Source organism: Diadema antillarum, unplaced genomic scaffold (assembly GCF_040938485.1).
Source record: "Diadema antillarum isolate AM-2024a unplaced genomic scaffold, OU_Dant_1.0 seq00001388_RagTag, whole genome shotgun sequence".
Classification (NCBI taxonomy): Eukaryota; Metazoa; Echinodermata; class Echinoidea; order Diadematoida; family Diadematidae; genus Diadema; species Diadema antillarum.
In genome coordinates this window covers 165556-192053 of record NW_027272143.1, presented here as the reverse complement: position 1 = coordinate 192053, position 26498 = coordinate 165556, and the positions used below count along the sequence as shown (strand labels likewise).

The 26498-nt window shown below is 40.1% G+C and overlaps 1 protein-coding gene across 1 annotated transcript; it reads right to left on the bottom strand.

The window, feature by feature from the left end:
* Window positions 1–384: 384 nt before the first annotated feature.
* LOC139708918 (ATP-dependent RNA helicase DDX54-like) lies at window positions 385–23025 on the bottom strand. The gene is made up of 17 exons (XM_071620883.1): window positions 22909–23025; window positions 17659–17782; window positions 17230–17300; window positions 16261–16449; window positions 15333–15520; window positions 14405–14588; window positions 13390–13521; window positions 12376–12586; window positions 11661–11801; window positions 8926–9144; window positions 7455–7528; window positions 6657–6830; window positions 5345–5502; window positions 4307–4411; window positions 2625–2726; window positions 1262–1347; window positions 385–779 (listed from the first exon to the last, which is right to left on the bottom strand). The coding sequence occupies exons 1-17, from the start codon at window positions 23023–23025 to the stop codon at window positions 385–387; spliced, it is 2670 nt and encodes an 889-aa protein (XP_071476984.1).
* Between the last annotated feature and the right edge of the window lie 3473 nt (window positions 23026–26498).

Sequence of the window (26498 nt, the reverse complement as noted above, 5' to 3'; positions counted from 1 at the left end):
ACAAGACATTGCAACTGATGAGCAGTGTTCACCTATGCCAGTAGCTGTAATAAAGTTATGAAAAGAACAACTCCCTCATCCCGAAAAACACTCTTGAGACAAGCATTGCACTGGCTAGTGGGTGCATATCATGATTCTACAGGTGGAGCACAGTACAAAGAATAATTGTATAGTCACTCCTTTGTATGTATGGTAGGTTGACACTTCATATGCTTCCAAACACAGAAAATCCAGAATCTTGGGACTTAACACAGAGAGGTAATGTGCATACATATTACAAGACTTGCTAATTTTGTCTTGTGACAAGACACTCAAGAGTTCTTTGACATATATATTCTCATAGTCGTACAGTCATATCTCTAATTCCCCTGGCATGTCCTCCAATCACCTTCCTTTCCCCCTGCCACGCCCTCTACCACCACCACCACCACCACCTCTTCCCCTCCCCCCTCCACCACCTCCTCCTCTTCTCCTTCCACCCCTACTAAAGCTCCTACTGCCGCCCCGCCCCATTCCTCTATCCCCTCTGCCCCCAGTCTTGCCCCCCTGCCTCTGGCCCCGGGGTAGACTGCGCTCCTTGTGTCTGCTCTTCACCTTCCTCTGCTTCATGATCTGCTCCAGGTTCCGCAGCTCTCCCCGCCTCTGCCCCCCACGACCTCTTGACCTCTCGCCTCCTCGGTCCCCGCTGGAATCGTCATGCCGGTTTCCTCTGCCTCCCTTGCCACGTTTAGGACCATAGCGCCCTCTCCTGTTGCCAGTGATGCTGCCAAACCTCCCTCCTGTCATATGCACAATACACAGAAGAAGAATTAAATAAGGAGCAACCACTGCAATCTCTCAGCATTCACCATGGGATATTTTTTTTCACGTGAGCAGATTGAGATAATTCACAGCCAAGGTTAATTTCATGAATCTATTCAATGACTTATTTTAAGATTTAATTGGGATGAATGTAATTCAAGTATGTAGAATTACACAAAGTTTCTTGCAGTCACTAGTCATTAAATTTAGCGCCATTAGGTCATAGCATATCAAAGATCAATGTCCCAATTGGTACTTTGTGAATGCAATGAAGAGGAAACAACTTGAAGCCGATCCAATCTACTATCAGAAGTTCGCACAGTTCAGTCACTGACTTTGAGAGCAGCTAACCCAGAATAACATGGGAGAAAACCTTTCCACAACATTACTTTATGAAGACATGCTAATGGCCCTAATTGACCTGAGTAACCCTGGGACATATTACCTGGCTTTGATCGACCTGCACCATCCTCTGCATCCTCCCTCTCACTGTCGGACTCATTGTCGCGGGCATCGGCTTTACTCCTCTGTAACCACTCTTTGTATCTTTTTGCCAGCAAATGTCACAGTCAAGGAACATCAACTGAGAGAAATCTTCGTCACCATCAACACCACCTTCACTTTCATCATCACCACCATCTTCACTTTCATCATCACCACCATCTTCACTTTCATCATCACCATCATCTTCATTGCCATCATCACCACCATCGTTACCATCATTATTTTCTTCATCACAATCATAACAATCATTCATTGCCATCATCACCATCATCACCATCATCATCATCATCATCACCATCATCATCACCATCACCATCATCATCACCATCATCATCACCATCATCACCATCATCATCACCATCATCATCATCTTCACTGTCACCACCATCATCTTCATTGTCACAATCATCACCATCATCATCACCATCACTGTCGTCATCATTACCTCATTCATCACCATCATCATCAATGTGAACACTAAAATCACAACTGTCATGATTGCCATCATCATCATAATCTTTGTTATTACTACTGTCATTATCACATGAGCACATTCCATTACTAAATCTTGCAGACTGAGGACAACCTTGATGAAGATAATTTCATATCATTGAGAACCAAAACCAGATGGAGCAAACTGTAATGATGAATATAATTTGACCACAAGTCATAACACTCTAGTTTTGATGCTAGAGCTAAGCCTACCACAAACACCCAGCCACCACCAAGAGATTAAAAAAAATACCACTAGAATGAAAAATATTCTACCTGTATAATGACAGATCAAGGCAATATAACATACATAAGAACTAACCCTAAAACATCACTCTCCACAGCTACTTCTTCTCTTATATACTTTTGAGATTGATAAACATCCTCTAACTTACCAGCACTCATTTCATAATACTGTCACCACTACTGGGCAAGAGCAATGAATACCACAAAGAAATTTGAGCACCATCCTAAACAAGAATTGCTCTTTTTTTTTTTCTTTCTTTTTTTAACACTGGGCTAACACTGCTTGCAATAAAAGCTTCACTTATCTAAAGTTCATTCCAGGCTTATGGAAACAGAAGATAGTACCACTCCGTAAAAGAACAGACATAAAGTATTTACAAAAATAGTCAGATATCCGCAATCGAGGAGAAAATGTGTCCAGATTAAAATCAAAATATACCTGTTGGTATTTCATATTTTGTAATTAGTACTTTGAACAAGCTATCACCAGACCTGCATACACAGTGTGTGACGTGCCTCTCACAGACCAGCTGTGGGAAATAAAGGAGGGCATCTAGAGATAGAGTATGAGAAAAGGATACATGTTGGTCTTGTACGAGGCTGAGATGTACTTCCCACTCTCTGTAAGGATCTTCTTCCCTTCCTTTCCGCCGTCTCCAACAAATTTCTTTTTCTTTCTCTCCCTGGTCACACAAAGAGAGATAGAGATTGATGAGATCAGTGTAAGATGGCATATATACAGTCGACCTCGCATAAGTCAAATAATTACCTTAATCGAAGGGTCTTTTCAAGTCCACTTCTCTTTATATTCTATTGCTTTGGAATGGAACTTTTAGTCAACCTCGCCAATGTTGAAAAAAATTGCTAAATTGAAGGATTCCATCCTGAATGGTTATAAACTCTATTCTGTTGCGTAAGCTGAAATTCATGCAGGTCGAAGGATTTTTTCCATTCCAGTTGGATTTGACTTAGCGAGGTAAACCGTATACTGTAAAACGAGGAATGTTCGTGTGAATTTTAATTTCGCGAGAGCCAGGATTCGCGAAATTAAAATGCACGCGAAAGTTCTTGTCTATACTATATGCATTGAATGTTAGAGGCAACTCGCGAAAATTTAATGCCACGATAAAGGCCGTCGGCTCTAATTCATGAAAATTTCATGCCGCGAAAATATCATGTTTTACAGTATCAAATTTCCCATGATCATTTATAGTTTCTTTAGTTCATGGAATGAGAGAAAAAAAAACCCAACACATTCTTGAGGTCACAATTTCTTGTGGTGATAACGAGTTGCTGACAAAATTCAGAACAAATAAGCTGCAATTGCTTGAGAAAATAATGGATACTTCATTGAATTTTTTACTCATTACTCATTCATTCAAAACAGCACTCTGAAAACATTGGACATTGTGACATTGGAAGATTTTTTTTTCCTTTTTCTATAGACTATAAGAATGTCATATGATGCAGAAAATGACTCAATTTAATGCCTGGTTGCTGCGAGGGTTTACTGTTGTTGACAGTTCTTTTCATACATTCCCCTCAAGACTACTGTAAAAGTGGAAATTTTCGCGGTGTTGAAATTTTCGCACATTTCGCGTAACGAGAAACTAGCACGAAAATAAAAACATGCGAATATTTTGGCTTGCCATATGTTCCCGTACTTACTGTCTTTACTCCGTGGAATTAAAAACACACAAAACTCTTCTTACCGGGCCGAGCGCGAAAAATTAGTCACGCGAAAATATCCACTTTTACAGTATTAATGCTTGAGGGGGATGCCCTGAAAATGGTAGTAGTCCACCATCAACTGTCAATAAAGTCTCCCACTTCAAGCTTGTCACTCCCTCCCTCATACTCCCAAGTCTCTTCTTTCCTCTCTCCCTCTGTTTTTCTCTTCCTCACATTTCCTGCCATCTCTTCCTGCCCCTCTTCATTCCTTCATTCTTCCCTCCTTTTTTTCTCCTCTTCATCTTCTTCCATCATTGCTCTGTCTCCCACCTTCATCCCTTCTTCCATCCTCTCTTTTTCTCTCTATCCCTCCCTCACTCGTTCTTTCTGTCTCTCTGTCTATCTTCCTCATTCCATAGCTCATCCTACAATCACTCTGCCTCTTTCTACCCCCCCCCCCCCCCGTTATTTCCCCATTTCCCTTTTCTTCCATCTCTCCATCTCACTCATCCTCTTCCATTCCTTCCTTCCATCCTTTTTTCTCACTCTTCTCTACAATGTATGTCTCTCCTTCTCTGACCCTATTTCTCACCACTTGAGTCTCTGTTGCTGTTTTCTCATGTCCTGTGATTCATCCTGAGTGAAGTCCAGCACGGCGCTGGCAGCCTGCTTCTCAAAGTTCGACTCTATGCTCAGCCTGGGGAGTACAAACAAGACAAACTCAAGTTCGACAGAAACAACTCTTGCGGATTTTCACAAAATGACAGGGGATGAGGGCACTCATTCTGTCTATAAAATATATTTCCTGACTTGTCGGTAGAATATCAAATGACAAATAATGGTCAGTAGGTTGAAAGGCAGTCATGACTGTAGGCCTCTATATCCTTATGGAATAGCCTTAGGTTGATATACAAATAATGCACATAAGGGCCCAATTTCATTTCTTTTTTAAAGTTTATATGATAGCAACTCTTGCTGAAATGGCAATTGTCATGGTAATGACAGGAATCCAGCTTCCTGGTTGGCTGTTACTATTGGAAGTTGCCATTTGAGCAAGAGCTTTAATCCTAACATCTTTTATGAAGTGGGGCCAAGGTGCTATGACAACTAACACAAAATCAGCAAGAGGGCCAAATACCAACACATTTCTAATCTTACATACACTGTATCAATCTAATTTCTTCACTACTGCCTGAGCACAGATCTATGAAAAGCACAAATATATGTATAATATATGGTACCTGAAAAGCATCAACAGTTGCAAGTGATAAAATGTAAAACCAGAAATGTTCATGTGCATTTTAGAATAATTTCACAAATTTTGTGAGAGTCCAAAATTAAAATGCATGCAAAAGTTCTCCTCTACTATATGCATTGAATGCCAGTGGCAATTCACAAAAATCTTAATGCATGAAAATTTTATGCCGCAAAAAAGACCATCAGCTCCAATTAGTGAAAATTTCATGCCATGGAATGTATCTTGCTTTAAAGTATGCAAATAATAGAACTATAAAGAACCTCACAAAAAGGTGAGGTCTAATATAGTAAAGTGTGTGCATTTGCACACACACACTCACAAAAACACACAAGCATGAATGAATATGAAAATATTAAATTAAGACAGACCCACCCTTGTTCAGTCTGTCTGTCTGGAGCTGTGTAGGAGATGAAGACATCTTTGTCTCTGACATCACTCTGAGTGAATGGTAGCGTCTTCTGCTTGGTGCCATGTTCCTCTGGTTTCCCCTTCTTCTTTTTGGATGTCCCAATCACAACACTGAACGCCTCCTGATGTAGCCACATGAAAATATACAGATAATTTTGTCATAGTGGTGTTGTGTTCCATGAGTTTGAGGCCTCAACTACTGATATCAAGAAGGCTAAGAGGTGAATAAAAATGCAGGCACAACTCCAAATCACTCAAGCACTCACTGATGCTTAAGAAATACACTGCAATTCAACTGTGATCAATTTGCATAATTAATGATGACCTATCCAGAGCACTAGAGATATTAAACATAGTTTGCAGATACATTTGCTGTATTTTCATCCAGACACATCTAAGAAGAATGAGTTATTTCATCTGACAAAGTTGGTGAGCAGTTCAGTCATTTTCTCTTATTTTGCTGAACTTTAATACTAAATGTCTGGAAAGCATGGGCAAACTTGGACCAGACTCAGCACCAACAAATGCCAGGTCTTGACGACAACTTTGAACATATTTTATTACAGTTAACCCGTTCCTTCCGCAATTCTCTGAGTGCCTTTAATGCCCCCAAATGAGATTCTTTTCGCCCGTCGACAGAGAGGCACACAGGTTGGTAATCCAGCTGTGTGAAGGCAGTCAAGCGGTTCATTGTGTCCCCCTTTCTACGGTCAGACATGTGCCCATGAACAATGGAAATATCGATCGGGTGCGAGGTATGAATAGAGCGTGCGCTGATGAGCTCTCAGAATCTTTTGTTCTACACAAAACCAGGTACCTGAATGAGGTGACTGGGGTCAGCGAACCCGCATTTCTAACTGATCTCAGCCTTGATCATTATGTACATGTTCGTACGAGTTTACAGCAGAACAAGCAAAAAACTAAATCAGGAAAAGGTATATAATACTGTAAAACCCCCCTTTTTTTAAACAGCAGGAGAACAAATCCTGATAGAATTAACTCTGATCTTTTTATCAAACCCATTTTTCTGAGCATTTTAACGCAAAGAAACATGAATTTAGGCCACTGAAGCAGGCACCCTTGTCTTCATTTTGGGAACCTGGTAAACCAGGTTCCCGTATATCAGTTGCTCCCACGGGAACCTGGTAAACCAGGTTCCCGTAAGGAACGGGTTAAACAATCAGGTATGCAAAGCCAACCCGCAAAGGGTATGGAATAACAGCTGTTGCTGCCTTGCAACACAACAAATGCCTTAACCAAACCTCTCCCTGCATACCTCAGCATTCTCATCATTGTCGGCTGTTGCCGTGGCGACCCTTCCGGCCTCCTCCAGCTTCTTCCCCTCCAGTCTTTGCATGTTCTTGCTGATGACCTTGCCGTGAAGTTTGCGCTTTGACTTCATGATGCCGCGAGCAATGTTCTTGGCCGTGGAGTTGATCTCAAAGATGGTCTGATGTATAAGAAGAAACCAATGATTCATTAGTGCGCGAGGGTGACATCCCTCAATGACTGATTCCCACATCACGCAGGAATACAGTAGAATACTTATCACATTGATATGAATTTTAAAAAAAATCATATTCTCTTCATTTAATCCTAGCTGCTATAGGCTGGTGTGGCACGCTAGTCATCAAAGGAAAAGCTTTTTAGCAATTCCCTCCATTTCCAACTTAATTTCCCATTATTTGATAAAGCATTAATTAGTTCTATATGGCTTTGTTCAAAGTTTGTTACCTTATCATATAACAATTCACATCCTGATGAAAACATTTCAAATACTCTGTATTCAGATGATTATGTTGTGCTTATTATTGTGTAGGATTTTGTTTGTTTGTTGGAAATTAAAAACAAATGAAATAACATACAAATAATGACATTTGGACGCCCACCTGGGATAATACTGGAAAGCTACTTCACGTTAAAAAGGCATGGTTAAACAAATTCCTTCCTTAAAATGGTGAGGTACATGGCCCTGCATGCTTCCATAGTACACAGATATTGTGTAAATATGGAGCCAGGCAAAAAGTACAGTATCTGCCACAGGAATTTGAAGTGAATACAAGGTATGGCTTACGGAGTGCGGCTTGTACTGTTTGATATCGTCTACCAGCTGAACTCTTGTGCTCTCCTGTTCACTGTCTTGAATTCCTGAAGAGGGGTAAAGAACATTCAGAGGAAACGTACATTAGTCACCACACTGACTGCCACTTGGGCTGCACACTAGCCCATTTATTCTACTGGTCTGACCTGTCTTTCGGACCAGTAGATACCCAGTTTTTCCATTTTTTACGGGTCCATTCCTGAAAAAGTTACTAGCCTGACAGTGATTTTTACTGGTCAGAGACCGTTGGACAAGTGCCAGTGTGTGGTTTATATATATCACTGGCACTGGAGTCCATACGTTACTCTGACAAACTGAAGACAGCTCTTGGCCGAACTTGGAAGATTAAGCTTACACGTAAATCTGCCCAGATGTGATGTTTGACAAGTGTCCAGGTGCTAAACTAAACTAGAAATATCCATTGCCATGCAATGAAAGTGTATCCTCTGGGTTGTTCAACTGCAGGAATATACCATTACAGACCTGTATACCACAGAATTTTTTTTTTTTAAAAGAGTCAAAATGTGAGGCTAATAGAGTATATACATGTCAAAAACCCAAATATGACCTTTAACCCTATAAAAGATGGAATGCTCAGGGCAGCATCTCCAAAAACAGCAGGAGTCTATATTTGACTTTCATCAAAATTTAATACGTGGGCATTATCACCTTATGAATTAAAATGTGAATTCTTTATGAACAGAATATCAACACAGACACTAAAATCACACTGAACAAATTTGTTGTTCATCTACACCTAAACTACATAAATCTACTTCTCTCCACTGCTGAACATCAAAACTTCTTGACTCATTATGCTACAGGTCTTTACCAACAACCAAACTCAGATAAATGACAAGAGATGAAAGCCCCTTATCCAGATACAATTGTATACGCACCTTAACCCATATGGGGCCATCTACGGGATATTCCGTAGTTCGTCCGAACTCAGCAGGGGCCACAAACGGAATAGCCCGTAGTGAATAAAATGACATATGAATGACGTCATTCACTTCTGCTGAGTACTATGACCGTACTATGCATTGAATGGCAGCATGTTACATACCATATTAAAGATATTTTTTTCTTCTTTCAAATGATATATAACTTGTCTATGTTTTTTTTCATTGCTTGCTAATGAAGAGCAATTGTTTGGAGAGTTGTCTGTTTGTTGGCGTGTGTGCGCGAACGGTGCTGGGCCACTTGGGTGTGTTTGTACACAGGTGCGTTGGCCCGATATGGGTTAAATAAAAATAAAAAAATTATAAAAAAATCAAACCACACCTACCAAAAAAAAAATGAAGAATACAAAACAAAAGCCAATCAAACAAACAGACACAATGACTACGTTTGTGAATATTGTAAACAAATATACAGATAATAAACATGGTTGGGAAGGAACAAAACAAGTCAGCTAAAGTATTTAGCTGTCAAGAATACTTGCCATACAATGGGTGGTAGGCAATGTCTACGGGATCAATCTCTTTGGAGCGCTTGACACTGGCCGTGGAGGGCAGAGGTCGTGACCTGAGGTAGTGCTTCATGGCGTTGCCGACGACCCGGGTCAAGGCGGCCAGGTCGGTGCTACGCTTGTGGTAGTTTCTGAGAAGGCTCTCCTCTTCATCAACCACTGACTGGGGCACTCGGCCAAGGTGACCATCGGCTCCTGGGTGAGAGAAACCAGAACATTTAAATGCCATGAGATCAATAATTATTTGAATCAAGAAAATGGAATTAAACTCACTTGTTGTGATGTTTCACCAATCATCATTTGGCTTCTTCGGGCGAATGACGCCCCCGTTGATAGAACGGCCCTTTATAGTGCGAGACTGCGCATAGCCAGAGTGCACTGGACCTCGTCCAGCACACGAAAGATGGCTTGGAATCCTGCAAACAGCCCGGTCCAACGTGCATGATAAATTTTTCACACATGTGGGAGTTTAATTCCAGTTTCTTGATTCAACTAATTAGTGATCTTTTACTTCGACTGGATGAATGAGAAGAATTTACATCAGTCTGTTTAAATGCTATCAATGCCATCAGCACATATGTGGCATACAATGCTAATGATTTTCAAAGGGGAATTTCAGACCAGTGAAAAGTTAGTCTGATAAAGAAAGTGTAACATTCGCATTATATTGCTGCACAGTACAGTCAGTAGTACACAAAACATGGTCGGCTGAAGTTGTTGACAGTCAAATGAAAGACAGAATACACGTTTGTAATTAATCAAGTGCGAGCGGCAAAGGGGTACCACGGAATTTACATTCTGACTTCAGAAGCATGCTATGGGGCAAAAACTATAAGTCGATCCAGGGAGGTGGAAGAAAGATGGAGATGGCACTCTGAGAGCTTCCCTCAGAAAAAAAATCAAGTGGTCTTACACCGATTAACTTCTTGAAATCCAACCCTCATTCTGTGATAAATATGTCAAAATCTGGCCTTATCGGTCCACCCATCACCCTCCGGCGCACTAGAGTGACGCAACATGATCTCCTTTCCAGGCCTTCCATAAACACACGCTCGTAAAAATCGGGCTTTGAAGCGATGCGTGGCACCGACAATATGACGTCATATTCAAAATTTTGGCAGTCTATTACATTCAGTGAAAGACGTCCCCCTTCGAAAGCTACAACTTATGGCTCAAGAATTGGGTAGCGTAGTATGTCTATACCTTTCGCTGGTTCAGCAGACTGTGCTGAGGAGATTGCCGTTTGAACCAGCGAAATCGGTACACAAACAACGGAGTTACTGAGCAGTAAGTTTTGTGCGCTAGAGATGTCATCATATTGTTTCTGTATCGATTATGAGAAATCCCGCACATTTCCGCAATCTTTTTATAGTTAGAGAGGTAGGGTTGACCTTGATCTTCAAAATGATATAAGTTACATGAGCGTGTTCGGGCGTGTTTTCAAACAGTTCGAGTGTAAAAGTAGTGCTTCATAGAGACCGAAGCGGTTTTTTTTTTTCGTCTGCACCCGAGCGAGCTGGGGCTTTTCAGCGTACTCGTCGGGTTGTTGTAGGGCCGCCGCGTAGGCGTCGGGACAGCGTTCGTTGCCATTGTTTCGGTGAATTTGAGTTACTAGTAAATACATATTGGAATGGAAAGTTGAGTGTTAAAAAGTGTAAATTAGACATATCAGCCTTGATTGTAATAATTTTCCGTAGAGAATTAAAGATGATATCTATAAAAGCCTAGATGTATGATGCTGTAAGTATATTTTAGGGGGAAAAACAGAGCTTAGTATACAGTGTTTCGCCTCACTCTCCCTCGATCATTCATCGGTAAATACCGGTAATCGGCTTGACTCTACCCCATGCTAACGTTACAAAAAATTGAATTAAAAAGTAGTAGAGTACACCTCTGGAGCTAGTAGAATCTAACGTTTAACAGTGGTTAGATTCTAGTTTGTGAAATACTAGAGTCTACTAGCTAGGACTAACGTTAGGTATGCTTTTGCTAGGCAGCGTACCTGAGGTGACGCTGCGCTATTAAACAGTGTCCTGAGCCTTGCCCTTGCCTTGGCCTCCAATTTCCAAGCCAAGGCCCAACTATTAAACTTTCTGAGTTTCAGTTTCAATTGCAAATCAAATTTCGTTAAGTTGCTGTGTCAATGTGATTTTGAATTTGCTAAAAGCAATTCCTCCTCAACAAACTCGTCTCCGTCAAAATCACGATCGCCAGAACCACCACCACTGCTTACACCACTGCTTTACAGAATACACTCTAGAGTTCTGTGCTTACACCGTAGGACGCCATTTTATTCCCCGACCACAATGCATTTCGCGTCGTGATTTCCGCCACAAGATTTACGACTTGCAGTGCGCCGAGCGTGAGTAATGGGATTACGGGAGGGGGAAAAAAACGCTGTCGGGGCCACGCATGACTTCAAAGGAAACTCAGAAGAGCACACTCCATCTCTCTTCCACCTCCCTGGTCGATCATAAGCCCAACACAGGAGTCAATGTAAATTGGTGATGTCAGCCATGCACGGTCCAAAATTGTTCAACAAAAATTGCATGGCTCAACAGGGATAGCGTGCAATGGCACTTTTACTGCATGTCACACGGTGAGCGATTGACCAATCAGATAAGATCTTTTTTTGGTGTTTGTATCATGCAATAGCAGTCTTCTGGTTTGGGGTTACCGATGAATGGAAGCTACCAAAGCTCTCTTACCCTCCACTGATATCTTGCTGTCCTTTTTCACTAGGGCGATGTCTTTTCCAAGAAACAGGTGGAGATCGATGAGATAGGGAAGCTCATCTGGGGCAATGATGGAGTAGGCTGTACCTGATCGGCCAGCTCTGGCTACACGACCTGCACATGACATAGGTGGAAACACACAAACACTAGAGGTTGTCATTTGTCTTTTTTAACAATGATGAATGTTGCCAGTAGTTTGAACATCACCTGATACAGTTTGCAATCTTGCATGGAATTGTTTTCTCATTATGTAGACAGGAATAGATATCATGAAAGTATTACTCAAGAATATTCAGTTCTCTATGATAATGCAAGCAGGCAAAGCAAGCAGAATCATAACGAGAGATGCATGGCTTCTACAGATGCTAATCAGATTGCCAGTGCATGATTTAACACACTGTAACTTATGTCAGTCATACCTGGGGGGTCTCCAAATAACAGGAAAAGATGATTTGATGGGTTAGATAAATTGAGTACATAATTCAACGATTGTTAGTCCCCCCGCCCTTACAGCTGAAGTAAACATTTACATTAAAAAACAGCACCCACACCTATCAGGACAGTGTTTGTGAGAGCATGGTTGACTTGTGTTATCACATTCATGTTTTCCATCAGCAGAATGGCCAACGTGTTAGCAGTTCACTCTTCATTACAGTCTTGAACCCAAGACTTGGTCATTCCTACTTACCAACACGATGGACAAACAGCTTGGGCTTGCCGGGAAAGTTGTAATTGATGACGACGTCCAGCATGGGGATGTCGATGCCACGGGCAGCAATGTCAGTGACCAGGAGGATGCGAGTTTTCTTGTTGGCAAACTTCGCCACGTTGATCTTCCTCGCAGCCTGGTCGAGGGCGCTATAGATGTACGTGCAACTGATCCCTGCCATGTCCAGTAGCTGAGAGCAGGAAATGACATCAGAAATTGTGGAAATATCGCATTTAACAAATTACATACATGCAAAACGCCAAAACATATACTGCAAAAGTGGAAATTTTTGCACAAGGAAATTTTTTCACGATCAGCAGGTATCAGCATAGAGACCTTGCCAAAGGTGTTACGCGCTATATAAGAACGGTGATAATAATAATAATAATAATAACATTAATTTCGCATGTTTACATTCTGCAGAATCAAAGAGATGTAATACTTTTACACAGGAGAAGCAAATATATTTGCACATTTCTGTTTTTGCACAAGTTCATGTGCACGAAATGTGTGAAAATTTCTACTTTTACAGTGATAAGTTATCAAAAGTATTTAAAAGAAGCAGTGACACACATGGTGAGTTTACAGCTACAGTGTATCTCAAACAATAAAACTAGTTCATACAGTTTAAGATGTATTCATTCATTCATTTTTTTTCCTTTCCAACAGAAACATATATTTTAAAGATATTGAATACATAAATTTCATCACGATATATAATAAACATATACAAGACAGACAAAAATAGCTCAAGATGATACTCCATTTTTCAGTTTACTTTCCTTGCTTTTTAATGAATTCAACTATACTCACATGTCCCTAAATAATCTCATATAATACTATGTAGGTGTATAGAGATCAAAATTAACGAACAAAAAAATTCACAATCTCTCTGCAGAACGTTCCTTGTCGGACTGGTCAGTGAGCACACTTTAACCAAGTTTCCTGCAAGAAAACAGGCGAAAATAATAAAATAACAAACAAACCAATCACCTCCTTGACGTATTGAACATGATGCCGTGTAGCCAGAAAGACTACGGTGAGTTGAGAAGGGTCAATGACCTCTCGCAGCAGGTGGAGGAGTACAGCGGTCTTATCGTTGCTCCTGGTGTACAGGTAGATGTTCTGGAATGATGTTTACAAGAATTGGGGTTGGGGTAAAGACCTTGTCAAAAGAGACCAAGGGGGTGTTAGTGTCTACTGCTGATTGAAGTGACGACCCCAGTGAACCCACTCCACGCTACAGTTGGTTTTGAGTAATACATGTATCAATACAACAACAGCGAAATCTTCTCAATGATTGGGAAAAGTAAGATAATTATGAAATCTAGTAAGTGTCACTTGATTACAGACCTTTGTCATTCTGTACATAGGTTTCTAGACCAAAGAAATCAGCTACTTCTAAAAATTGTGTATTTTAGTTTATCTTACTTGGTCCTGCACAGGGTATCACTCCGAGGGATTGCTATTACAGTGTATGTGCATGGACAGCAGGAATCAAGGACTTTAACAAAGGGTATTGAGAAAGAAGTGCATGTACAATTAAACAAACACTACTCTTAATCTTAACAGGTCATCCTAGACTCTATGAAAGATAACAAGAAAAGATGTCACATAGCATATGTGTCAAAGCTAAATTGTAGTTTTGAATCACAAGTAGATTTGTTATATATTCAATATTCTGTCGGTTCTTGTATTAAAGAAGATATGGACATATCAACTGGCTGGCAACTATGTACAATGTACCTGTTGATGGATTTCGGGGCATTCTACGGTCTTCAGCATGCCGGTTTGATAGACTAATCAAATTTGGCAGGATCACATTATCGAGAGAACAAAGGGAATTTGCACATCCATATTCAGGGAATAAACTGGTCAGTTCCTAACAAAATTAATTTTCATCAATAAAATCACACTCTGACTTTCAGACACATTACATATCAATACATGTCACAAGTATTAGGATTCACTCCAGCCATGATGTTTATGATGACAAGAGGTCATTCACCTTTAGCTGATCACTGATCTTAGACTCGACATCCAGCCTCACCAGCGTGGGTTCACTCAGCCCAGCACTAGCAAACTCCACAAGGCTCTTAGGCAAGGTAGCTGAGAAGAGGAGTGTTTGGCGGCTGTCAGGAAGTCTAGACAATATTTCATTCAGCTGCTCAGCAAAACCCATCTCAAACAACCTGCAAGAGGTATACGTCACAGGTTATAAATATAAAGAATGGGTCAAAGGTCACATATAATGAAGGAGGCAGACTGGTCATCTTAAAAGTGAAGAAGTCTGGATCACAACAGTCTATTAAAGACATTATTCAACATTGTGGTGGCTAAACCAAGCAGTTTCTAGTGTTCAAACTTGAAATGCTGTTCAAGAGCACCATAGAGTATTTGTTTCCAACAAAGCAACAGCCTTAGAGTCAAATGGAACGGTAGTTTGTTGGTACCAAATCTACTGTACAACGTATAAATTCCAGAAAATTTCTGAAAGCAAAAACAGCACCAGTGAAGTTTTAAACCCTCTGAGGATTACTATCTTGAAATTCCATTGCTATTGCTCATGTCAGTCTCATCAATGAGTATGGAAGGGTTAGATCATGCTCTAGGAATGAACACCAGGCACAGATGTAGGCCTATCATCACACACAGAAAATGAAGGCACGCAGTCTCAGGTAATCACATAAGCAACAGAACTTGAAATCACATAATGAAATACATTTTAGAAGATCAGGATTCCATTTCTTTCTCAAAGTGCATTTTTTCAATTTTTTTCTGACCTGGCGCTGATTTCATAAATTGAACAAGTTCAGTCTAACCTTCTCCAATTAAGATATACAGTAATATTCAGAGGTGCTTATTTCATAATGATGATCAGATAACTTCTGCAAAACTATTCCCAGTGGATTCGATGGGTTAACCCATCTACTCACCTGTCTGCCTCGTCAAACACCACATACTCCACATTCTTCAGCTTCAAGTCCATCTCCATCAGGACGTGAAGCAGGCGACCAGGGGTTGCGATCAGGATGTCCGGGTTCTCGTGGAGTGCGGCAAACTGGTCGTCCATCCGGTCACCTCCCAGGATGACCTCTGCCTTCAGGTCAGTGTAACGGCCAAGCTGGAGTGGGGGGTGAAGTTACAGTTTACATCAAGGAGACTGTTGACTTATGATGGCTTTCCATTTGTGTTTGACATATGATTGCATTTGAAATTTATGCATTTCACTATTAATCCTACTGCAACTGCAGCAATTACTAGTTGTGCTACACTGTATACGCCGACTATTTTGTGAGGTTTTTATTTCTGCTAATTTCTTGACCTGGTGCTATTCACGAATGTAAAAACATGTGAGAATATTAAGTCTGATCTTGCCATGAATGTGACGTGCACGCATACTTATCCAATTACTGTACTCCACAATCGCAAATTTAACTAACCCCTCTAACTAACCCCTCGTAAAATTGTCAGGAAGTCTTGATTTGTGAAAAATTAGACGCGCTAAATATATGGCACATACAGTAATCTTTTCTACTACTCTGACTCTGACTACTACTACTACTACTACTACTGCTACTACTACTACTACTTCAACTACTTCTACTACTACTACAACAACTACTACTACTACTATACTACTACTACTACTACTACTACTACTACTACTACTACTACTACTACTAATAATAATAATAATAATAATAATAATAATAATAATACTTCTACTTACAGCTGCTTCTAAAATTTCACTACTTCTGTGGCTGCTAAAGGTACTGCTACTACTATGAATAAAAGTTATTACTGCTATCTCTAAATTCTTCTGCTGCAACTTCTGCTGCAGCTTCTGCACATGAATCATACCTCCTTGGTGAATTTCAGAGTCTGCAGGGCCAGCTCCCTGGTGGGCGAAAGGACGAGCGCCCTCGCCCCGGACTGGGCCGACCGCCTCTGCAGACGCTCCAGCATGGGGAGGAGGAAGGCGGCGGTCTTGCCGCTGCCGGTACGGGCCATTCCCACCACGTCCCGTCCCTCCATGATCACTGGTATGCACTGCAAGATGATGTACGTAGGTAAGGAGCAAGATGAAAATGAGGGGAGCAAAGATCATGGACATTCTTCTTATTCTGCAATACAGCTGTACAGCATCTCATCAGTACAGATACCAGCATACTTGTATGTATGTATACAGTGGACTCCCATAATAACGAAGTCCTCGGGACCGGTAGATACCTTTCGTTATATCACAATTTCATTGTAACTGAACAAATAAACAATGAAAATACATAGAGCGTATAATTCTGCAGCCTGACTTTTTACTTTGTTGCTACCGGAATTTTGTTATAACCGTGTTCGTCATAATGGGAGTGCACTGTATTAACAAATGCCGTTAAATCACCACAACCTTTGTTTTGACTAAGATTTAAAATCACTTCAATCGACACTAGTGGTGTCATGTTGTCTCTTATACTGCACAGTAGAACTTACATTCAGATAAAAACAATGACTTATTTGAATGAGACCATATATCTACACACAAGGCCTATTCTTTCTGGTGCATAAACTTGCAAAAGTTCTACACAGATTCTTCCTGAAGTGGTAGCCACATTCAACATGCCGTTACTATCACTTCAAACATCATTGACGGACACCATCTAATACAATACAGTGTATCACCGTCATGAAAAACCCAAAAATGTCAGTATCTTGAGAAGAAAAAAACACCTTGAAGAACTAAAAAAGTTTGGAAAGGAGCAATACACTCAGCTACAAGTAATTTGTGAATCAATATCTATACTTCCACTACTAGTACTTTATAAGCAGCAGACTTACCTTTCTTTGGATGGGTGTTGGTATTTTGTAACCTTTCTTCATGATTCCCTTGAAGACTGCATGGCTGAGACCTGTTAAAAGAATAAAGACAGATCTATTTAGGCATGGTATGGCATGGTATCACCAGTCAAATCACCATTATCATTATTATAATGAATTTAAAAAAAAATGACTCTAATTGCAATGATAATGTAGATGATGATGATGATAATGATGACTTCTATCATTATTATGAACATCATTGTCATAATGATTATCAATGGTAGATTATAACTACTTCTGTTTTCATCATTATTACTATTTGAAGAAGTAGTTGCAGTATGAGTACTAGCCAATATGCAAAACTATTACACAAAGCTATTTCAGCATTTCTAAACCGTTTACTCCATGACTCCTCTAATGATGTTTAATGTCGTTTCTTTTTCTCACCCATGGACTGAAAGCCCCCTGATTTCTTCTTCTTCCTATTCTGCTGCTGAACAAGAGCTCTCGTGTCGATCTCTGCATCTGATGTGTAACCATCAATAGTCGGGAAACCAGAAGAAAGCCTTGCCTGAGAATTAAAAAAGAAAAAACAACAGCAACAAAAGAAATGTTACTGTGGCTCAAAAAACAAAACAAAACATGTGAACCTAAATGAAGAATAAACAGTGTATATGAACCCCACATAAATCTCAAACTGTCCATAAAACTACTTGCACTTGTTTTCTTGTCGCTGTCATAAAAGGTAGATGTCTCATAACACAGAAAGTTACCCCGTCAATCCTATTCATAACTGAGTTGAGTACAGATGTGTCATGGCAGAAGTGAAGGTCATTTTGTTTTATTACTCTTTTCTGTGCTGAATGGTGTAATTTACCTCCAAAGGCCTAATCATTGATAACAATGCTGTCTGACAGATACACATTTGTGCACGAAACAGATGAATTCCACATTTTTTAAGTGTGTCACACAGTCAAGGATAATATAAAAATACAATATACAATATTAGTTTGTTTTCATTTTCTTAGATTGCTAAATATATAATACCAGAACAGTGATGTATACCACCCTAACTGATCAGATCACAATTCTCAAATTCAATCAACTTACAATGTAAAACTGTTTACTGTTTTGAGGGACCTTTACTGAAAGAATCGTCTTCCTCACAACTGTTGCAAAATTTCACTTGACAATAGTGTCAACTCAATTTGTTTTTCGTTAAAATTGAGGACAATATTTGCAGAGAAGATAATTTAGTTTATTGTGGTAAATGGAAATATGCGGTATGTTATTGTTGCGTCAATGCGTTGAGGCGCGTTGTGTCCATGCCAATGGCGCAGTGTGCGTGTGGTTGGCATGGCCACAACGCAACTTTTATTTTTCATGTGAATATAATGACGCAGATTTGATTGATTCTTGATTCTTCACTTTCACTTGAGAGAGAATGGACATACAAAAATATATTCTCTACGAGCTCTGCTATGTTGAATAGTTAATAGGCCTGTATCTGTATTCGACATGTAGCTGAGGATAATGCGGAGTTTATACATGTATCGGCAGACTGAGACTGTTCGATTTGTTCAAATAAATCTATGCAACGTCAAATGGAGACTGTCAGTGTCATCATTAACCCGGCTTACAACAAATGGTGTCAGGAGTGGGATGATGACAGCCTGACGGAGTGATCCACTTCATCCAGTTGAAGAACCCTGATCGACGAATAACAGCCTCGAGTATGACGGAATAATGGTCCACGTTTCGCTCCGAGGAGACCTGCTGTTTTGACTACACTTTGGTAGCGGACAGGAGTATGGAGGAGCGCTGGGTAATCTTGATCTTGATCTTGATGGTGTACGTTGATCAGCCCTGGTAGAGCAGCACTACTCTGTGAGGCAGCTTCAAGATGATCAGGCTCGTCGATGGCGGGCTGGAGACTGGAGCTGATGGTGCGTCGGGAGTTTTGCTGTGGACGTCGGAGTGCGCTGGCGTGCGTCGGGGGCGGCTGAACATCAATCGGGATGCGAAATCGACGGTTACAGAGCTGCGATATGGCATCTCACGCACTGAGCAAGTATTTGGTAACTGAAATAATGGATGATGCTGAACTTTCGTTTAACCGATTGGACTTCATGCAGATTTTGGACCTATGATGCCATTTGGGCATTACGTTTCATGTTTGAAAATGACGTGTCTTAATTGGTCAGTTTAACTGCGTTGTTAGTCATGTGTGAACAGTTTGTTTATAAGGATGTGCAAAGTGATAATTGCTCTTCGTCATCATATCGACAGGCAAGAGATTTGTGTGTAAATCTCGCTCTAGGCCATGCTCAGATTGAAAAGTTTAGTGGGTATTGTGAAGATGGCACTGAAACACCTTTTTCTAACTGGATGGAAGGATTCAATTTTATTATTGAACCTTTCCATTTCAGTGATGAGGAGAAGGCTTGGGTTTTGGTGAGCAACCTTACGGGGCCAGCAAGGGAGGAGATTCTTTATTGTCTGTCTGACGCGAAGCGGAGGAGTTTCACAGAGATTGTAAAAGCTCTCCGTCTGTGTTTTAGTCGAGAGAATTCTCACTATTTGCGGTGTTTGTTCTATAAACGTGTTCAACGTGATGATGAAGACTTGGCAGGCTTCAGTAGGGCTCTCATGCGTCTTTATGCAAAATTGGTAGATGCTGCAGACGATGAGAAGGAAGCTGCGGCTCTGAGGCAGCTTAGAGACGAAGCTCTGTCCAGTCAGTTTGTCAGTGGAACACGGGATGAGAGGGAACGTATCTTCTTGAGGCGTTTGCACATGAAAAATAGGGGAGGCCGATTTGAAGTGTTTAGGAGAGAAGCATTGTTACTTCTCCGTGATGACTGTATGCTAGAGGGAGATGGGCTGAAAACTGGGAGTGCTGATGCTGGAACACAAGGAATGTTCACTGACCCGGTTGCTCAGCAGCTAGATCTTTCCTCAGATACAGCTGGACAGGAGAAGGAGGACGTCATATCTCTTTTGGATGGGGGATCGCAATTTCTGGGTTGCGTTGATGTAGATGAGGGTGGTGCAGAAATTGATGCTGGGGGACATGGACATGAGTCATGTGATGAACAGGTTGATGCAAAGGATTTAGATGCTGGGGTGCTTCTAATTGCAAAACCTGTAGGAGAGGGTACCAAGAGGGTTCCCGAATTATCACTTGAAGGTCAGGATGTCCAAAAGCATGCAAAAGTGCAGCCACAAAGAACTAACGTAGCGCCAAAGGAGCGGTCAATTCCAAAAGGGGAGAATACTAGTATTTCTCATGGTGACATTGTTGTCAATAATGTAACAACAAGGGAGGCATGCATACCTATTTGTAACATGTGGAAGCATGGATGTCATGTTCAGGGAACGGTATGGGGGCCCTGGGAGTCAAATTGGAGACCGGATTTTGTTTTGGTCGCTGCAGGTTAGAAATTCGTTGTCCGTCCACGGAATTTGTTGTGAGTTGATTCGCTTACAGTGTATGTATACGTTCATGACTGCAGCTGAAACTTGTGTACCATCTCAAGTAGCAATGGAATTAGGAACTATGCGCATTTAGAAATGCAATATCGATGCGAGAAACCAATGGTTGTTTTGATAATTATGTGATTGATAAGAAGTTTTTAATGAGATATTGGAATAGTGATATGAAAGTATTTTAAATCGCTATTACGTGGAAAAACGAAGGAACTATAATAATAGCCATTGTTTTAATTGTTTTGTTGGCAGCTGAACAACATGGCATTCTGACAATATTAGTGGTTGTTCAGTGAGTCAGGGACGTTTGATAATGAGAAATAGTTGGTCGAGAATTCATGCTTTGAATGATCCCTTAATTTGTGTGAAGTTTTGTAAATGAGCAAATCGCTGACTGTGACGATATGACACATAAAGCGGGGAAGTTACCGTATGTCAAAGCGGAGAAGCTTTATTTTTTGTTAGTAGTGAATTCTAACATTCTGTGACTTCTCTTTGTTTCAACTGTGAATTTCGTGATATGTGTTATATTGATTCATTGAGAAATACATTACTTTTAGAAAATCGATTATTATCATACGGGTCGTATGATATAATCGCGGGGAAGTTGTTGTGTTGTTGTATATATACTACAGGCATTAATGTATGGTCGTATGCGACGCAGTAAATGTTCTGTTACGGCACGGTTGACATGATTTTTCTGTTCTTTTATGCATCGTTGTCTCGAAGAATCTGTACATAACTGACAATGTGGGACGACTGTGCTTTACATCGAAACGGAACTGAAGAAAATTGTAACATTAATGTGTTATTCTCTTTGCCCGGAACGTTTATGCCATGTATCAAACATGAGTTTGTATGATTTTATACTGTAAATTTGGAAGGTTCAAAGAGTTTCAGCTCTTGGCAGATTTCGTATATAAAGTTCAATTTTGTAGTATTTCGACGTTTGTATATTTGACTGGAAAAGCGGGGAACACACGCTTACCTGAAATATATTTTTTTAATTATCTACTGTTAATCCGCTCTGTATGGAATTGCTGTAAAGTGTAATGATTTGACACGAAGAGCGGGGAATTTTTTGTTATGTATTATTATGTATAATGATATGAAAATGATATGATGTAATTGGGATTACATAACCCATGGTTGTGTTATATAATCGCGGGGAAGTTTGTGGTAAATGGAAATATGCGGTATGTTATTGTTGCGTCAATGCGTTGAGGCGCGTTGTGTCCATGCCAATGGCGCAGTGTGCGTGTGGTTGGCATGGCCACAACGCAACTTTTATTTTTCATGTGAATATAATGACGCAGATTTGATTGATTCTTGATTCTTCACTTTCACTTGAGAGAGAATGGACATACAAAAATATATTCTCTACGAGCTCTGCTATGTTGAATAGTTAATAGGCCTGTATCTGTATTCGACATGTAGCTGAGGATAATGCGGAGTTTATACATGTATCGGCAGACTGAGACTGTTCGATTTGTTCAAATAAATCTATGCAACGTCAAATGGAGACTGTCAGTGTCATCATTAACCCGGCTTACAACATTATTAAGTTCAGGACCATTTGTCATTGTTTACTTTGCTGTACCGTAGTTATGGGTAAACTCGGCCTAGCGGGTAAAGTCGGCCGCCAGCGCGCACAGTACAATTTTATGTACTGTGCGCGCTGGCGGCCGAGTTTACCCATAACTACGGTATATCTTGTTTGTCTACTTTCCTTTTGTTGTCTGTCTAGACCTTGTATTAATTTGCGTTAGTTACTTTTCATCACTGCCGTGCAGTCTGGCATTAAATCAGTTAAGTTATTGTCATAACAATGATATTTACTTGTTTTGTCACCTCCATTGCATTGGCATTGGCATTTATCACAGGTTCAATTCAGACACCTTTCCTCTTGTTTAGTTTTGTCACCTTCAATCGCTTCATTCTTTCTCAATCCAGGTGTGTTCATTCATTCCATCCCACACCTGATTCTTGAGTAGAGCCCAGACAGCTCCCATTCTTACGTAATCACCCCCTTCTACTTCCATTAAATGGCATTATCTGAACTGGTTTCGGTTTGCTTTGGCCTTGTTGGTGAAGCAGGCTATGTATTTGCACCACTAACACCATTTTCGGTAGGTGGGACATACATTTCAGTCTTGAACGTCTGCAAACAGTCCGACAGCACTTCACGAATATTGGCAAAGTACTTACACGTTTATTTGGTGGAGTTGTATCAAGGCCGTCATTGTCATGCGATTCGTCGACACTTTCCTGGTTTTCGGTGTCTTTCTTGCGCTTTGGTTTATTCCCTTTCTTGAATTTAGCCATGGTAATTTACTGGGTACAAGTATCGCACTCACACAACAAACTCAGCAACTGTACACGTGCATTTCGACATCATCGATCAACATTATATAAGTATCGATTGCAGAAATGTGATCGATTGGATCGAGTGCATTTCTATTCTATTTTGGAAGGGGGAGGGGGGATGGGGTGGGGTAGTAAGAGGGAGAATGGACGGGGGTATTGAGTAGTGGGGGGATGGCGAGGGGGGTTGTTTTGTTTTGTTTTTTTAACAAAAAACTTCAATCAATGGATATTGATATTTCAGGTTGGATTGTATGAAAGCTGAAAAGAAATTATTTTTGGGGTAAGTGATTCAGTTAATAGAATTTATTATGTAATGAAAGAAAAAAATTGTTAAGAGATTGAGGAATTAATAATGTAAAATTAGAAAAGAAGAGATGTTTATATATGGATTGTGTATATTGATTGTGAAAAAAATGTACCAGAGTGTATCAAAACATGCTAAATCAATGTTAAGTTTTGATATCAGTTTTGCATCCATTGATGAAAAGGACTATAAAATTGGTCCGGAGATTTCTGTATCAATTTATTTGTATATTATGTTTCCATTGATGAAGAATAAAATATTCTTTGAAACAAAAAATTACGTAATTGTAGTACCGCAAAAAAAAAAATAAATAAAAAATACGTAATTGTAGTACGAGTAAAGGTTATGATAGCTTTTCCGAACTTCTGCGCAGTGTCTCATAGTGGGGCAGATGTGCACAATCCAGATACACTTGTAATATATGGATGCTGTGACTACAAGACCAAATTTTATCTGTAATGATGATGATGATGATAATAATAAAAATGATAATCGCAAATCGACATAATGATGATAACACCAGTAGGGCCTAGCACTGGTATTTAAAAAAAAAGGAAAAAAAAGGAAATGGAAACCAAGATAGTTAGAATGCAAATTTTGAGTTCTTATGTAAGAAGAAAAGTCAAATTCAGAAAGGTGGGGCGGGTAGGGGAGGAATCCCAAACGGGTCTCATAAAAATGTACTACGTGGAGACGACGCAAGTTAGTGTTCATTCATAATGCATCTCAGAATAAAGGTACACAAAAATCACCGTTGGGTATATAGAGGACATTCGGCGCAAATATTGCAAGGATTTGACAACGTTCTGCAAAACATGAAATTCAGTCAGATACGATCGAGTAGGCCTATTGTGAAAATGTTTTTCGTCATGACGTCGGATACTTGTAGCGAATTCCTGCAAACTCGTCAATCCCTCACGATGTTATTATATCCATTCCAGAGTATCATGAAACTGATCTGAGGTATTAAAGGGATTTATAATTTAGTGAATGTTGCATTCTTATGGTAGTCCTCTTTTAATTGTGTTTACCTTGTTCTGATAGGACTACAGAACATTTAAGAAGATTCATGAAAATGTCGATGATAATGATAATGATAGTTGTGTTAAAGTAATGATGATTTTAATATATATTTATAATATAGCGTATGATGTGTAGCAATGACTGTTGTAATCATTGTCATCATTATATTGGTATGTAAGTGTATAATTCTTTCATGAATACAAACGCATTGAAGTCTCCTAACTTGCTCATTCGATTCTCAGCGATATAAGTTCGTGTTTTGTTTTTGTTTGTTTGTTTGGTTGGTTGTTGGGTTTGTTTTGTGTGTGTGTGTGTGTGTGTGTGTGTGTGTGTGTGTGTGTGTGTGTGTGTGTGTGTGTGTGTGTGTTTTTTTTTTGGGGGGGGGGGGGGGGCAAACCCCCTGCCCCCGTCCAAACTCAGGCTTTGAACCTTACACATGCCATAAAAGTATGCTTGTTCTAGATTCTTAGAAATATCCCTTTACGAGATGGAAATGGGTCAGGATTGCATTGTGACTCTTTATCTTGGGCTTTAAAAATAGACGCCATCAAAATTACCCCTATCTTGCCTATCATAGGTTTTTGGAGGGGAAGATAGCAAAATTACCCCCTAAATGAAGGAACAGTTCCGAGGTGAAGAGTGTCCACAATTTCCCTTGCATGGTCTCAACAGATTTTCTCCTGCTGAATATACATTTAGGCCCTACTTCCCTGCAAAAAAGAAGGACAATCCGACGTGCTTTGCAGCAAAACCAGCACAGTATAAAGCACATTCGGGAAAACACCAAGAAGCCGCACTTCCCCTATTTTGGAATTTTAGAGTCCTGTTCGTGACTCTATATTTCAGGGTTGTTGGGGAACGATTTGAAAACCACCCCTTTTTTTAAAGTATTTCGTGGGGGGGGGGGAATCCTGTAAGACGCCCCTTTTTCAACGATTTCCCCCCGAATTGTGCCCCTGAAATATACCCCTCTTCCGAAAAATTGTGAACGCACATGTTAATGCGGTACAGAATGAACCCCAGTCCTGTGTGAGGAGGCCGGGGATAAACCTCCTGTACCGATATCAGTTCTCTCTATTCATTGTACGTTTGCATCTTGTATGACATTTAAACTTTGTATTGTCTTAATAATTATCATTAACTTTTTTTTCGATAATGATGATGATGATTATTGATGTGAATCTCTTAAATAAAGATGAAATATAGTGACAATAAAGCAGCAACGATGATCATGATGACAATAGTCAAGACGGTACACTTTCTTATTTCAAAGTCAGATTTTACTCTATTTGTCTAAGTCAACTTTGACGTGGTATGAAGTGGGTTTTAACAGTATAGAGCCCTGGATAATCGTCAGGGGCGGATCCAGGAATTCTGTAAAAGGGGCGCAAAAAAAATCTGGTGCCACTACACTCGGCTGACAAAGATGGTTTCTTTTAAAAAATTAAAGCGGGGGGGGGGGGGACGCATGCGCCGCCTTTCATTTTGTTTCTTTTCGTTTCTGTTATTTAGCAAAAATAAAGGGGGCGCCCGGTGCTCCCCTGGATCCGCCACTAGCTGAATGTCAGCTTTCTCTATTTTACCGTTATGGTCTGACAAACGACTAGCACTTTGGTCGAAGTGAATTAATTAGTACAGGAATAAACCCCGAGCTTTCATCAACTACCTGCATGAAACCCGCAGTTACAAGCTCTGCTTTTGCGGTTCCTTCATATTTCACATCTTCTTAAAATAACTTAATGATTAGTCTTTTATGTAGATCTCCCTCTGTATGCAGACATTGGCAAGACACACTTTCTAGTTACAATCAACTATGTATTAACTTGTTTGATGGGAAAAAATGAACATTATGTCTGGCATTTATGTATCATATTTAATAGACAACATCACCTCAATGTCAAGTGAAATATGATATCAGATATGCCGAAACTGTCCACCGATTCTCGAGTGTAAGACCAGTGCAGTTTCAGAAATCAATCAAATAATCGATGTTTTCTTATGTGTTTTGTTTTTGTTTTTTGTTTTTGGGTGTGTTTTTTTTTTTGATAAATCTCACTCATGATTTACCCTTAGAAATGTGGCATATTACCCGCAACAGGAAATA

What these genes read in the sequence shown, in the direction of transcription:
- LOC139708918 (XM_071620883.1), bottom strand. Translation starts at nt 23,025, where the DNA reads ATGGCTAAATTCAAGAAAGGGAATAAACCAAAGCGCAAGAAAGACACC. An exon ending in GACAGACAGACTGAACAAGG is followed by an intron (nt 4,412 to 5,344) that starts GTGGGTCTGTCT and finishes TGTACTCCCCAG; the next exon opens with GCTGAGCATAGAGTCGAACT. An exon ending in GGATGCAGAGGATGGTGCAG is followed by an intron (nt 780 to 1,261) that starts GTCGATCAAAGC and finishes TGCATATGACAG; the next exon opens with GAGGGAGGTTTGGCAGCATC.